General features: G+C 39.0%; 1 protein-coding gene across 1 annotated transcript in view; it reads right to left on the bottom strand.

Moving 5' to 3' along the window:
- Window positions 1-14,035, bottom strand: part of LOC118811256 — a 56,343-nt gene extending 42,308 nt beyond the window's left edge. Inside the window, exons 1-3 of the mRNA XM_036575412.1 lie at window positions 13,979-14,035; window positions 12,130-12,238; window positions 2,543-2,611 (exon numbers count right to left, since the gene is read on the bottom strand). Coding sequence (XP_036431305.1) covers window positions 2,543-2,611; window positions 12,130-12,238; window positions 13,979-14,035 — 235 coding nt within the window. The remainder of the gene's footprint in view (window positions 1-2,542; window positions 2,612-12,129; window positions 12,239-13,978) is intronic.
- Window positions 14,036-14,584: the final 549 nt, after the last annotated feature.

Here is a 14,584-nt window from a genome sequence, read left to right as displayed (position 1 = left end):
TCCAAACGATGAAGGATTTTCCGAGAGACAATAGCCCCTGAGCCCTTCAGCAACACTGTTTCTTTCTGAGACAATGACGGCACGGCCACAGTGTCAGTGTGTGGTCCTGGATTGGGGTTGGGGGGTTGGTGGGCGACGGTGTTCCGAACACGGCTAATCTCTCCTTCACGCCCCTAATCTGCTCTCACAGTGGCCTGGTGTCTTCCAGAACAATCTGGCCGGGTCAGTTCAGCTTAGCGGCCCTTTGTTGGGGTAGACCTATGGGTGACATCCGTAGGCCTCAGTGACATCTTTAGTTTCAGCTGAATGCTAAAGACAACAGGAAAAAGACTCTGCAGAAGCTTCCCGAGCGACCGGCAGAATGGCAACAGTGGCCGAACCATTCCGAGCAGGGATTAGGACACCTATGAATTTGGAAAGAGGCGGGGGACAAAAGGCCGGACGGAAAGCTGACTTCAGCGTAAATGGGGACTGTGGCCCATACCATTTGAACAGACCTAAATTCCTGCATTTGTGTGTGTGTATATATATATATATATATATATATATATATATATATATATATATATATATGTATATATATATGCTATCAGAAGAAAACCTTGTATCTCCATTTTTGACGTTTTTCAGTTTTTGACAGAATTTGAAAATGCCTGTTACCCTCTACATTGTGTGTAAATTTGATGGTGAATGGATTGAAAGAAATGACCCAAAATGACCTGGAAAAAATTCTGGTTCCATTGACTTACATTAAAAGTAAAGTCGGTTTTTCCTTTTCCCTGTAAAGTTTCCATTTTGGAGATATGAGGTGTTCTTCCGACAACAGCGAAATATACATGTTATATATTGCAGTTTACTGCAATATTTGCTTAGGTTAACATTTGGAAAAAATAAAATATGTAAAATATGCATATAATAAAATACATAAAATACAAAATGTGTCGTAACTTTTGCCCAGGCCACATTTTATGTTTTATTCCTTCCTAGTGTGTAAAACTCAGCAAATAAACATAAATAATTGTTATTAAAATATGCAGAAGTGTGTTCTCTGTAGAGGACTTGTTAACTTATTTTCACTTTGAGACTCAATGTCATTTGACTGGGGTGCCCAAACTTTTGCATATGACAGTGGACATATAAGGCAGGGGAATTCAAGAGATTGCATGAAATATGACGAGCTACTTTTTTTTACAAATTAATAATAATTTATATCCCTGTTTTTATGCATTCTAAAGACCTAGAGATGATTTTACATCTTTGTGGACTTTGGGAGTTCACCGTTCAGAAGGCCCATAACCTACTTTTTATGTTTTTACATTTTATTTGCTCCCTGAGGTCCACTTTTAATGTTAACGTGGTTTTTCACTACACAATTCCTTCATACATGACCACTTCCCAACCTCTCTTTACCCTGTACAATTAAACACACTGAGCCTTTAAGACTGATACATGCAAATGACCTCTCGTTTGATTGGCTGCCCTGTACTGTGCCTCATTCAAAAAGCAGTCCGGGCTGAAACACTCCATATAACTTTGGTGTGAGTGGGTGGAGCCAAACTGAAGTAAGCTGAATAGGCAGATATTTGAAGATGTCCTGGTTTTCATGACATCACAAAAACAGTTTATTAACTAAGACAAAACTAAGTGTTTGCAGATCAGTTTTTATATGTAGATGTGATGGACTGGTAGATTTTTTGACATTTTAACAACACTTGCATGTTACTTTTATTCCAAAATTGCAAGAAAATGTTGTTTTTTGTTGATATGAACCCTTAAAAACAAAGGTTCCTAAGTAAAGCTCTGTTAAAAAATTAAATAAGTAACTGGAAGGGAACCTTGACATACTGTTCAGGTTCTCTAAATTGGATTTGCCTCATTTACAAAAATGAGAGGTTATTTTGGGAGACTAAGTGGTTCTTCCGCAGTATCACTCTGAAAAGGCACTTTTACTTTTAAGAGCACATGACCTTTAGATCTAAAAAAGGGTCTGACTGTTTGTGGTTTGAGGTTTGTAACTCAGTTTGCAGTGACTCACTGTTTCCTTTTGGCTTTTGAGTCAAATGTGTCACATGCAGATTGAGCTGTTGGCTCACAGAAGGCACAGCTCAATATCTTCATTCCCATCATCAGCGCTAATCCACACAGACTGCCCTGCTCTTCCTCTAATCTCATGTCCAGCATTCTGGATGCATCAGGGCCTCTTCAATGCCCAATGGTTCCTGACGTGACCTCACGCTGACCCCATACTGACCACGTCTTTGGCCTCCGGGAGGGTCATTGTGCCAAAGCGTACACAGTGTCACCAGGGTTACATGGCTGACATGTCTTTTGAGGCGAAATGCTTCTATTTGGCCTTCTTGCGATAAACGCCTCCCTGATTTTAGCTTTTTTGTTCTGGTCTGTTTCTTCAGACAAAGAGTAGCGAACTGTTGTGGATACAGCTTGGCTCATAAAATGCAAAGTGTTTAAAAAGCCACTCTCCAATAACACCTCACTGGAGGTGACTGCCGCAGCATAAGCTCCATAGACAAATGCCACTCACCTGCTGGCTCAGCGCTCAGGTCCAGAGGGCTCTCACAGATGAGATCGTTCCCTTCCGACTCTTCCCAGCCTAGAGGTGAACACAAAACATCTGAAATAAGTGCAGTTTTACTGTGGACGCATCAATAAAGAAGAAGAGGAAAGCTAAATGCTAAGATGTCCTTGTGTCCTTGTTCCACAAGGCTGGCCATACATTACAGATGTGCAAACCTGGGCATCTAATGGAGGTAGGACGGTTGTCTAAGCTTGCATGGGACATTAAGCCCACAGCAGAATGACTGATGCTAGCCATCCACTCTGCGCTTCACTTCATGTCCAGGTTAAACAAATGTCAAGCAGAGAAAACTACGTCCAATAAAAGATGGAATAAGAATGTACCACTGAGAGAGGAGTATCTGTAGCTGTGGACGAGCAAACGACAAGACAAGTGATCCTTCTGTCCCCTTTAAAGCCAGTTTGGCCTGCCTCCAGCTTGCTACCTGGGAGCCATTACTTCATTTATGTACACAAGATGGCCACACAGGCGAAGAAGGAGCTGGCAGTGGGCAGGAGGCTGTCAGTGGGGATTATGGGGCTTAAGTGTACCGGAGGCAGAGAGACACCAAACACTGCCCTGACAGTGAGGAGACTGCAAGACAGGTGAGGAACTGCACCATCACTCTGGGCACCACGGGCAGACCTGAACCATTCCAAGGTTTATGGGCACGTGCCCACTTGTTTACTAATGGTTTATAGCACCCTGAAGTCATAAATTAAAAGCTAAAAATAATCTATTTTGAATAATGAACTGTTAACCATGTTTATGTATTACTGCAATGCACAAGAAAGTCTAAAAGTGGCATAGAAGCGTCCCGAAACCACTCATTAAGAATGTGAAGATCTGTGAATATGCACAGTTATGCAAATTGTAAACACCCTCTTATATTATATATATATATATATATATATATATATATATATATATATATATATACCGATCAGGCATAACATTATGACCACCTCCTTGTTTCTACGCTCATTGTCCATTTTATCAGCTCCACTTACTATATAGGTGCACTTTGTAGTTCTACAGTTACAGACTGTAGTCCATCTGTTTCTCTGCATACTTTGTTAGCCCCCCTTTACCCTGTTCCGTGGTCAGGACCCCCATGGACCCTCACAGAGCAGGTACTATTTGGGTGGTGGATCATTCTCAGCACTGCAGTAACACTGAAGTGGTGGCGGTGTGTTAGTGTGTGTTGCGCTGGTCTGAGTGGATCAGACACAGCAGTGCTGCTGGAGTTTTTAAACACCTCAGTGTCACTGCTGGTCTGAGAATAGTCCACCAACCAAAAATATCCAGCCAACAGCGTCCTGTGGGCAGCGTCCTGTGACCACTGATGAAGGACTAGAGGATGACCAACACAAACTGTGCAGCAGCAGATGAGCTATCGTCTCTGACTTTACATCTACAAGGTGGACTGACAAGGTAGGAGTGTCTAATAGAGTGGACAGTGAGTGGACACAGTGTTTAAAAACTCCAGCAGCACTGCTGTGTCTGATCCACTCAAACCAGCACAACACACACTAACACACCACCACCACATCAGTGTTACTGCAGTGCTAAGAATGATCCACCACCCAAATAGTACCTGCTCTGTGAGGGTCCATGGTGGTCCTGACCACTGAAGAACAGGGTAAAAGGGGGCTAACAAAGTATGCAGAGAAACAGATGGACTACAGTCTGTAACTGTAGAACTACAAAGTGCACCTATATAGTAAGTGGAGCTGATAAAATGGACAATGAGTGTAGAAACAAGGAGGTGGTCATAATGTTATGCCTAATCAGTAAACACCATAAAACATATATATATACGTTTTGTTTAAACTGAGGGGTAGACAACTTATTTTCTTAACTAAAACCAGGCCGATTAACTGGCTAATAGGCTAAACGTCTCCATTATTAATAATAAATGCTTTCAATTAAGGTACTTTTTGTATGATTCACTGTAAAACTGCAACATAAAACATAAAATTTTAGTCAATTGAACGTCTCACAAGCTTCAAACCTCAGTGTTTTAGTTCAGCTTTAGTAGCCTTAAACCCAGGCTGCATCTCAAACAGTCCCATTAGCTTGGTGCTAATATAAGACTTTAAATCACACAGAAGCACAAATAGAAATTAGCATTTTTGTGTTGGTGGAAATTTGCTGAGCAAAAAGTACTTTTAAAGTGAAGAAGTTTGCATTAAACACTGCTGTATTAAGATATATGGGTTCCACTATTGTTACAATGTCAAGCTTGTATACAATAGAACAACCCCTTTTGGTACTACATAGAACCATTTTTTGAAAAGTTCTACACAGAATCATATACAGCAGAATCTCCATCAATCTGAAGAACAATTTAATTTAATTTTAAAGAACAATTTAAGCATGAAAATCGTTCTTTGAGTGCTCATGGTTCTATCTATTTTTACAATGCAAAGGGATCAAAAAAGGAATTTATTCAGTTTAAACTACATGAGTGAATTAACCGTGAAATCAAACAAAATCAAACAAGAAAACTGAAAACAAAAAAGAAATTCATGGCACAGCACTTGGAAAAAGAATCCGTAACCGGTCTCACAAGTCTGCACCAGTGTGGAACGGCGCAAGACGGCCCTGGGAACCATTTGACTCTTCAGTGGAAAAGAGGCCTGTGTTTGAACTTATGAGGCAGAACAGAAACAGAAACAAGCTCCCGTTGTAACTTTAATAATCAGAAAGATTCTGTCTTTATATACACTCTCCGTCACTGATCCTTCAGTTTCACTTAGATTTGAGTATTTATGCATCATTGAGCCGGAACTACTGGTGGTTATCCTTCTTGCTAAGGTAACATTAGCCTCTCTGTTAAGGATATGAATTAAAAGTAGCATAATAAACTTTGAACCACTTAGATTTTAGTCTTTATCCTCTAAACCTGAATCAGTGAGGCTTTAATGAGAGGAACCTGTGTGTTTGTATGTAAAGCTGTTCAGGTCTGCTCGCTAAGCTAACATTAGCTTCTGATGCTAACGTCTAGCGGCTCACCTCATGTTCAAGCCCAGTGGTGTTGCTGTGAGGACTTGAGGGCTGAGGCTACTCGTGGTTTGCGGTTGCACTTACGGCTCAGGCGCTGGCCTCAAGAAAAACAAATAAGGCTCATGGCTTATTAGCATATCGCTGTTGTCGGAAGAAAACCTCGTATCTCCAAAATGGTAACTTTACAGGAGAAGGAAAAAACCTACTTTACTTTTAATGTAAGTCAATGGAACCAGACGTTTTTCCAAGTCATTTTGGGCTGTTTCTTTAGGTCCATTCTTCATGAAATTTACACACAATATAAAGAGCAACAGGCGTTTTCAAAATATTTCAAAAACTGAAAAACGACAAAAATGGAGATACAAGGTTTTCTTCCGACAGCAGCCGCTGGTTAAATGTGTTGTAGACGGCTGTCATGACTGTGCAAAGAGCCACCCCTGAGATAAAGTGTACATTTTATGGGTTTTACACATCAGAAAAAAATGGCTTCATGTCTCGGGAAAAACACATGAGTAAAAACATTTCTTGGCTTTCGTTTAGCAGGCGAAACGGGACTTTTCAAACGGCCTCAGGCAAAATGGCTTTGGAGAAGAGGGGATCAGGTTAAGCAGCCACAAACTCTCAGATGGTAAAGTCTATGTAACATTCACAATTCTGTTCTTTGTTTCTAGATTAATTACAGTTTTATGGCTGAATCATAGACGACAAAATACTACAACTGCTTTTATAAAGTAAAGGATGCCCATTTACATTGAAGGTCTCTATGATATGCTCAGAAAAGCACATTGCGAGGTGATATATCACAATGACAATCCAATATGATCATATTGCCCATCCCTAATACAAATGATGGTCCATAAACATCGTCCATGCCCGCTGTGGTGGTATGATTTGGCTTGCTTTGTTTTTTTCTTTGTACGTCTGAACTGTTAGAAGAGTAAGTGGAAGCATGCTTTATAAGGAAGTGTTGCATCGTTTGTTGGGTTAATGTTAACATGCTATATGTAACCCTTGTGTGGTGTTCAGGTCTGTGGGCCATTTTCAGTGTTTACCAAAAGACAAAATGATATGATTTATTATTATTTCAACCTCAGATTCTTGTCCTTTGCTCATTTTCTGTGAAGAACATATAAAATAACCCATTTTCAGTGTCTTCACTCTGTTCACCCCCCACACATCTATATTACACATGTGGTGTTGGGCTGAACCCGCGGGAGTAAAAGTGTGGAGGTACTGTGTCCTTCACTCTGTTCTCCTCCTACATGGCCTGCTGTTAGTGTGTGTGTGTCTGTGTGTGTATGTGTTTGTATATGTGTGTGTGTGAGGCTGGACAACATGGACAGGCTGCTGACTGGCTACAGCTGCTAAAGGAGAACCCTACGCTGGACACTTATATATTTTAAAGCATTTAGTATTTTTATTAAATTGTTATGGCTGTATTGATTTAATAAATCAATAATGTGGTGGGTCCACCAGACCACTGAGTAACAAACACATCAACACCACACAAGGGTTAAACTTGCTATTGTTTTGTTGGAATATGTAGGATGATGACTGCACTGCTGACAGTGACAGGCTATAATCTCATCAGGTCATTGCGGGACACAGTGCGTTAGGGTTGTATTGTTTGGCAACTTGCTATTGTCTTTATGTGACCAGGGCAGGCCACACAGTGCCTTCTAAACAACAACACATAATAAGAGTAATTTAACCTTACATTAGACTATCACACTTTTTGGAAATATTTAATTCAAGAGGTTTGTTTCTAGGACCGCTTAGGCAACCTGATTTCAGTTTTTGTATACCAGAAGCCCCCAAGCTATACAGTATGGCCAAAATGAAAAAACAAAACAAAACAAAACAAAACAGCAAAAAAAAAAAAAACCACACTGTAGTTAGTAGTCATCATGGTGCTGTGCTGTGGAGCCCACGCGTAACCTACTATGATATCATAAAAAATTCCCTGACCAACAAAATTTGCAGCCAGGTTTGGGGCCCTCCAAATATTTGTGTTCAGGGGCCTATTACTCAGTGACCTGGGAGTTACTGTGAACTCTTGAAATGACAAGCATCAAAGTGTCCCAAATTCATCGAAGTTGTTGAGAAAGTGCCTTGTAGATGTGGATTATTAGCAAAGTGTTTATTTTAGTAATGTATGGTTGTTATGTTATAATGAAATGCAAGATTACTAGACCAAGATGTGTATCAGTTTTTAGCTAAGCTGATATGCTATGATATTCAGTAGGAAAAGTGAAGCAATGAAACTTGTCTCCATCATTTAAGCATGCAAAACAAATCAGACTCATGGCTCATTAGCATATCACTGTTGTCGGAAGAAAACCTCGTATCTCCAAAATGGTAACTTTACAGGAGACGGAAAAAACATACTTTACTTTTAATGTAAGTCAATGGAACCAGATGTTTTTCTAAGTCATTTTGGGCCGTTTGTTCTGGTCCATTCATCATGAAATTTACAAACAATGTAAAGAACAACAGGCATTTTCAAAATACATCAAAAGCTGAGGTTTTCTTCCGACAGCAGCGATATTTCAGTATGTTTGACTATGATAGGTTCAAGCTCATTTCTGGTGTACAACACTGAGCTGCTACACAGAGTCCCATATATCGCTTTATTTGGATGAACTCAGAAAGCCTTTGTTTCAATGGAAAAATGAAATGAACTCTGTGCCACAGTAACACATTTGATTAACCTCTTATTCTCCAGGGTATATTTTGGTTTGTCCATCTGAATTTACATGACCAAATCGTAAAGCAAATTATTCAGTAACTGCATAAAAAAAAAATTAAATTTTTATTTTATTTATTTATTTATTTTGTAAGAGCTCCCCTCAAATTAACAGAACGTGTTTTATGATCACACATATTGCTATATGCTTACAATTTACTGCTGAAAGCCAAAAATCTTAGACGCTCTTTGTATTTTTTTATAAAAATAATTTTTACAGAGCAGATCACTGAAGAGACGCCATCTGTTTATAGTTTATAGCCCAGATTTGTGGAAAAATGGGTCGACTTTCAGTAGAAAAAAAATTGTGAGTTCAGCTTCTTTTATTATAAGGGTTTAAAATTGCATCACCCATCTATTTGACTGGAAAGAAGACAGTTACAGCTCTCATACGACCCCCACCTTCTGAATGTAGCTTATGAAATATGAAAGTTATGAAGAAAATGACGAAATGCGTTTTGGAACCATCGATGGTCTCAAAGAGTTGAAGAGGTTAAAAAAAGCCTATATAACCATAGTAAGCCATCCAAGAGGAGTTAACCATTAAAAACACATTTTTGAGTGCAGTGGGTTGTTCGTTTATTGATTTACTTCTCACACATGAGCATAAGTGAACTTCAGATGATGTGATATCCTACATTAATGCCACGTGTCTCCATCAATCAAGCATGCATCATATAACAATTTATTGGGAAATTTTTGAAGACATTAATAACCCAATTCAGCAAAGCTGGAAGCAGTTCGGCAAATAAGGCTGGTCCCTGCTGGGGTACCAATTGTTAAGGTCTTCTTTGTGTTAGTGCCTAGCAGGTAGCAGAACCCTCTCTGATTGGCAGGGCCCTTTTTGTAATATCCTAAATGGCCCAGATCTAGATTTGTAATGGGGCTTTTCTTTTCCAGAGTTGGCTATTGTTGCTGTTAATACAAGCTAAAGATGTTTGAACTTGCAAGATCACCCTTTCCTGTGTGGTCTCTTTGCGTGTGGCATTCGTAAAAACAACCCCATGTTGGTCGCATTCTGACTAATTTGCAAAAAGAGCTCGGCCACTTCGGACTTATGAACAGATCATTTAGAAACAACTTGTTAGCCCGTAATGAAACTCTCTAATGTTTTCAACCCATTAATGAGGCTCACTGTTGATCTTGTAATGACTGAAAGGCATTAACAGGGGATTGTCTCACAGTGGAAGGTGATCTATATAGAAACAAATGCTTGTTTGTGTTTATATAAGGTCAACATAATGTAAAAAAAAAACAGTGATGCATTGAATTCTGCACAAAATAGAATATGTATATAATTTTCTAATGAATAAAATATGTGGCATTAACACAATTATTGCCAAAAGTAAGTAAACTGAAAGAGAATATTGTTTTGATGTAACATATTCAATTCAATGCGTCTCTTTGTTTTTGGTGTGCTATGTTAACTTTAGGTAAAATAAGTCTAACGGTAATGAAGAAAGCCAGACGACACAGTGTACGGTAACATCACGAGAGGCTATCTTACTGTAGCATTAGCATTAACTTATACTTAGCACTATATTTGCCTCGAATGAATCATTAACCCTTAGAAGCCTGGGGTAATTTGAGGTAATTGTTTGGTATTTTGGGTCAATTACAACTACAACTGCAAAGATTATAAAGTATTTTTATGTGACGGTCACACATGCAATATGTTGTTATTTTCAGGAGACCCTGGGCTTCTCAGATATGCCATTATTTGACATGTAAATGCTAACAGAATTTTGATATCTTTATGAATTTGGCTAATTTTTGATCAAAAATTTACCTAGCGCCTGCAAACTTTTATACAATTTTGCTTATAGAGATCTTGAAAACAAGTGGCATCTTAAATACCTTTTCAGAAATTGTTAGTCTGGATTGCTAAATATTAATTGCATAATAATATGCATAACATTTATTGTTATGTATCTGTTAAAATGTGGTTTAGGGCCTGTTTGTGTGATTTTGAGGGGAAGTGCACTCAATGGGGAATGGGACAAGGCCATTTGTTGCCTTTTTCCTGTCTTTCCCGCCCCTCCCCCACTCTCTTAGCTCAGACAGCACGCACAGGCCGCATGGTTAGCGTGTTGCCTCATTTCTGTAAGTGTGACTGCATTTTGTGCCATTATTAAATTATTATTATTAAATTTCTGATTATCAGCACTAAACTCAGAGTCTGAGTCAATCAGAGGACTGTTTGGGACACGAGGGAGAGTTCTAGATCATACATGTGCTGCTGTGAGACCTTTAAATAGGGCATTTAATTGGATGTAAATGCAAGATCTGAACTGTGGTTTCTGAACTGGATTACTGACTGAATCTTCGCTGAAACTCCACAAAGTAGACACACAGGGTAAGTCCTGCTGATGGCTATAATGCATCACAGACGTACTTAGCTGTAAGCAGTAATTAGCTGACATGACAAACGATTATAGCTGACCAACAGTTTGATTAACAGGATTGACCAGAAGGGTGGTCATGCTTCATGCTAGCATGGCACCTCCCACCTCTGGCCTTTCCCCTGGTCTGAGGTTCGCTTCTTTAATTTTGTACCAGTACTACACGGCTAGCATAGCTAACAAATAAAGGAAGAATGTACACAATCAATTAACATAGTGAAAATATAAGCACAGATTCAGGCTCCAACCACAGTTTTTGGCTATGTGACACACTTTTGTCCACTTTTATGGATAGCTAAACATCATACAGTCTCTGAAATGACATAAGCAGATCTATTCAAGCCTACATAACAACTCCACATGGTTTGAGGCAAGTGTGGGTTGATTTAGGCATACAGTTAGCATGATGCTAATTGGTGGGATATACGCTGCTCTTACTTGTTAGCTGCATTAGCTACTTTTAAGTTACTCTAGCCTCGTAACACCAGTGCAAAATTAAATAAATAAACAGTAACACTTTCTAGGAATGTCACATTTTTAAGCGTCTATATACACATTCATAACGTTCTAATGCATCCATAAGGCATTATAAACATGGTTATGAATATTTATAAAAATGGATTACACTGAATTACACTTTATAGCCATGTTTATTATACATTATGAATTGTTAACATAATGCATTATAAGTAGTCTTAATAACATGTTATATTTGATAGTAGAGTGCTGTCACTGTAATTTGTTCCCTCACTGGTTCTAATGTCAAGCTCTAGAACCCTTCACTCTGTAACAAAACTACACTACAGCAATGCTAATTTCTGCTAGCATTCTATTGGATATGCAGTGTTAAGTTAGTGCCAAGCTAACGGTGGTGTACATTACCTTTCCCACATTGGGTAAAACACTGAGGGCAGCTCTAGTTTAAACTCTGACATTTGAAGCCTGTAATGTGCTTTACTGTGTATGTTTTAGTGTTTCAGTAAATCCTTCAGTAAATACTTCAACTTGAAGCCTCACTCTGAACACTGGAGGAGGCTTTAGTACAGTACGCTTCACTTTACTTAGAGCGGACTAATACGACTTATGAGCTCTTATAATTTGTTATGAACAGTACTTACAATACATTATGTTAACAATTCATAATGTATAATAAGCATGGCTATAACGTGTAATGCATTTTATAAATATTTATAGCCATGTTTATGATGCCTTATGAATGCATTATAACAGGTTATGAATGTGTATGTAGATGCTTACAAACGTGACATTCATAGAAAGTGTTACCAAATAACCTTCTGACACCAAATGTGTCTTGATTGATTGACATTTGAGCTAATTGGGGAGGGGGGCTGTGTGAATTGTTTGCCAAGTTATTGCTATAATGTATGAAGAGATACCTTTTTTCTCAGAAGTGTCACTCTCCCTTGAAACACAGCTGTCAGTGTCAACACTCGAGCTGAGAGACCAGGAGGGAGAAGATCTGGAGATGTCTTCAGCGTAGGTGTGCTTTGGATACAAAGACACATTAATAGTAACACTTGTGTGCGCACGAGCATGCAAACATATGTGGATGAGCTCTAATGCTCAGCGTAAGTATCCACCCACCAGTCTTCAGCACCTGAAGGGGGGGGGGCAGCACTAACATGTCATTGCTGTCCAAACAAAACCTCCATTTTCTCCATTTTTTTGCAATTTTCAGTTTTCTTCATAATTAGAGCTCAGCAGCTGGCTTTCACATTGTGTAAACATTTCAAAATGATTGGACCAATAGAAATGCTCCAAAATTTCTTCGAATAAAATATCTTTACATTGACTTACAATTAAAGCAAAGAATATTTTACCCTCTCCTGTAAAGTTGTAATTTTGGAGATACTTGTTTTTCTTTGGACAGTGATGATATATATATATATATATATATATATATATATATATATATATTTACATATAGTCACTGTCCAATGAAAACCATGTATTTGTCGATTTTTATTTTTCTACATTATTTCAATGAACCAGCTGTCCTTTATGTTCTGTGAAAATTTCATGATGAATGGACCAATAGAAATGCTCTAAAATAACTTGGAATAAAAAATCATTACATTAACTTACATTGAAAGGTAAGAGTGTTTTGCTCTCTCCTGTAAAGTTACTATTTTGGAGATACTTTTTCTTTGGACAGTGACCATATATATATATATATATATATATATATATAAATATATGCATTTTTACTGTTTTTCAGTTTTTGACATAATTTGAAAATGCCTGTTGCCGTTTATACTGTGTGTAAATTTCATAGTGAATGGACCAAAATAAACACCCCAAAATTACTTGGAAACATGTCTGGTTCCATTGACTTACATCAGAATTAAAGTATATTTTTTCCTTCTTCTGTAAAGTTACCATTTTGGAGATACAAGGTTTTGTTCCAACAGCAGCAATGTATATATACTTAAACATTACACAGTTATATATATTTACACATATATATGCACAAAAGCAATTTGGGGTGTGTGTGTGTGTGTGTGTGTGTGTGCATGTCTGTTCAATAGTTCAGCTCAATATGAACTCTGCATGATGCAGTAAGTGAATACTGCCTCTTGTTCCCTTCATAATCGGCCCCCAGGAGCCTCTATTGTGACCGAGCACACATGACAGCGGCTTATAACACGTTCATTTTTCCTGACAAATTCTCTCCCACTTTCTTCATAAAAGACCAAGATCAATAACCCCCTAATATCCTTGTGCACCTGCATCTATTGCGGCGAGTCCTACCACTCGCTGCTACCGTTTACCCCCGGAGCCTTGCCCTTTGACCCTGCCTTAATCCACACAACAGCACATCCTCTAAAAGCAAAGAATTAGCCACCTCAGAGTGGAGAGAGTGGATGTGACTGGAGCTGTAGAGGACTAAGAGCCTGACTTCTCCCCTCTTGGAACTCCTCTATAGCAGCTTCACCCTCCTGCCTCACACCCCACCCCCTTTCCAACCACCCGCCCAATGACTGATTAACCACACACACCTGCTGCTGGGCAGCGTGCAGAAATCCCCATTCACTCCCAATCAGTTAGGCTTGCAAGGATGACAGCCATAAAGTTGTGTTTACTAATAGATTCCTTTCCCCTTTGTGTATGTGTATGTGTGTGTGTGTGTGTGTGTGTGTGTGTATGTGTATGTGTGTATGTGTGTGTGTGGGTGTGTGTGTTGGGGAGTGGATGGGCTCTGTGCTGGTGTTGGGAGCTTGTTACCACTGGACTTCCACTCTGGCTGCCCTCTCCACCGACTGTGCCACGCCTTGGCGACATACTTCTGTCAATCCAGCTTACTGGTGTGTACGTTTCTGCAAACACAGCACATTTAAAACAGGTCAGCAGTTCCCAACTCAGGTTCTGGAGCATCCCTGCCCTACATATATTAATATAAGTAAATATATGACAATTACATAAACACATCGCTGCTGTTGGAACAAAACCTTGTATCTCCAAAATGGTAACTTTACAGGAGAAGCAGAAATATGCTTTACTTATAATGAAAGTCAGTGGAACCAGAATTTTTTCCAAGCACTTTTGGGCCGTTTCTTTTGGTCCATTCATCATGACGTTTACACATAGTAAAAAGGGCAACAGGCATTTTCAAATTATGTCAGAAACTGAAAAACAAATATAAAGGAGATATGAGGTTTTGTTCCAACAGCAGCGATACATATAATCGATTTGTAGGGTCAGTAATTTTACATTTTATGGCAGAATGTTTTGGCGTTTCCCTGTGCACATCCCTACTTAGTTCCCCTTACTAAGTAAGGTGCACGAGTACTCAAGTACTCAGTTAACCTTTCGAGAATTTAAATACTGAAA

This window comes from Colossoma macropomum, unplaced genomic scaffold (assembly GCF_904425465.1).
Source record: "Colossoma macropomum unplaced genomic scaffold, Colossoma_macropomum, whole genome shotgun sequence".
Classification (NCBI taxonomy): Eukaryota; Metazoa; Chordata; class Actinopteri; order Characiformes; family Serrasalmidae; genus Colossoma; species Colossoma macropomum.
Note: the sequence above shows the minus strand (reverse complement) of the source record. Positions and strands in the feature narration are given on the sequence as shown.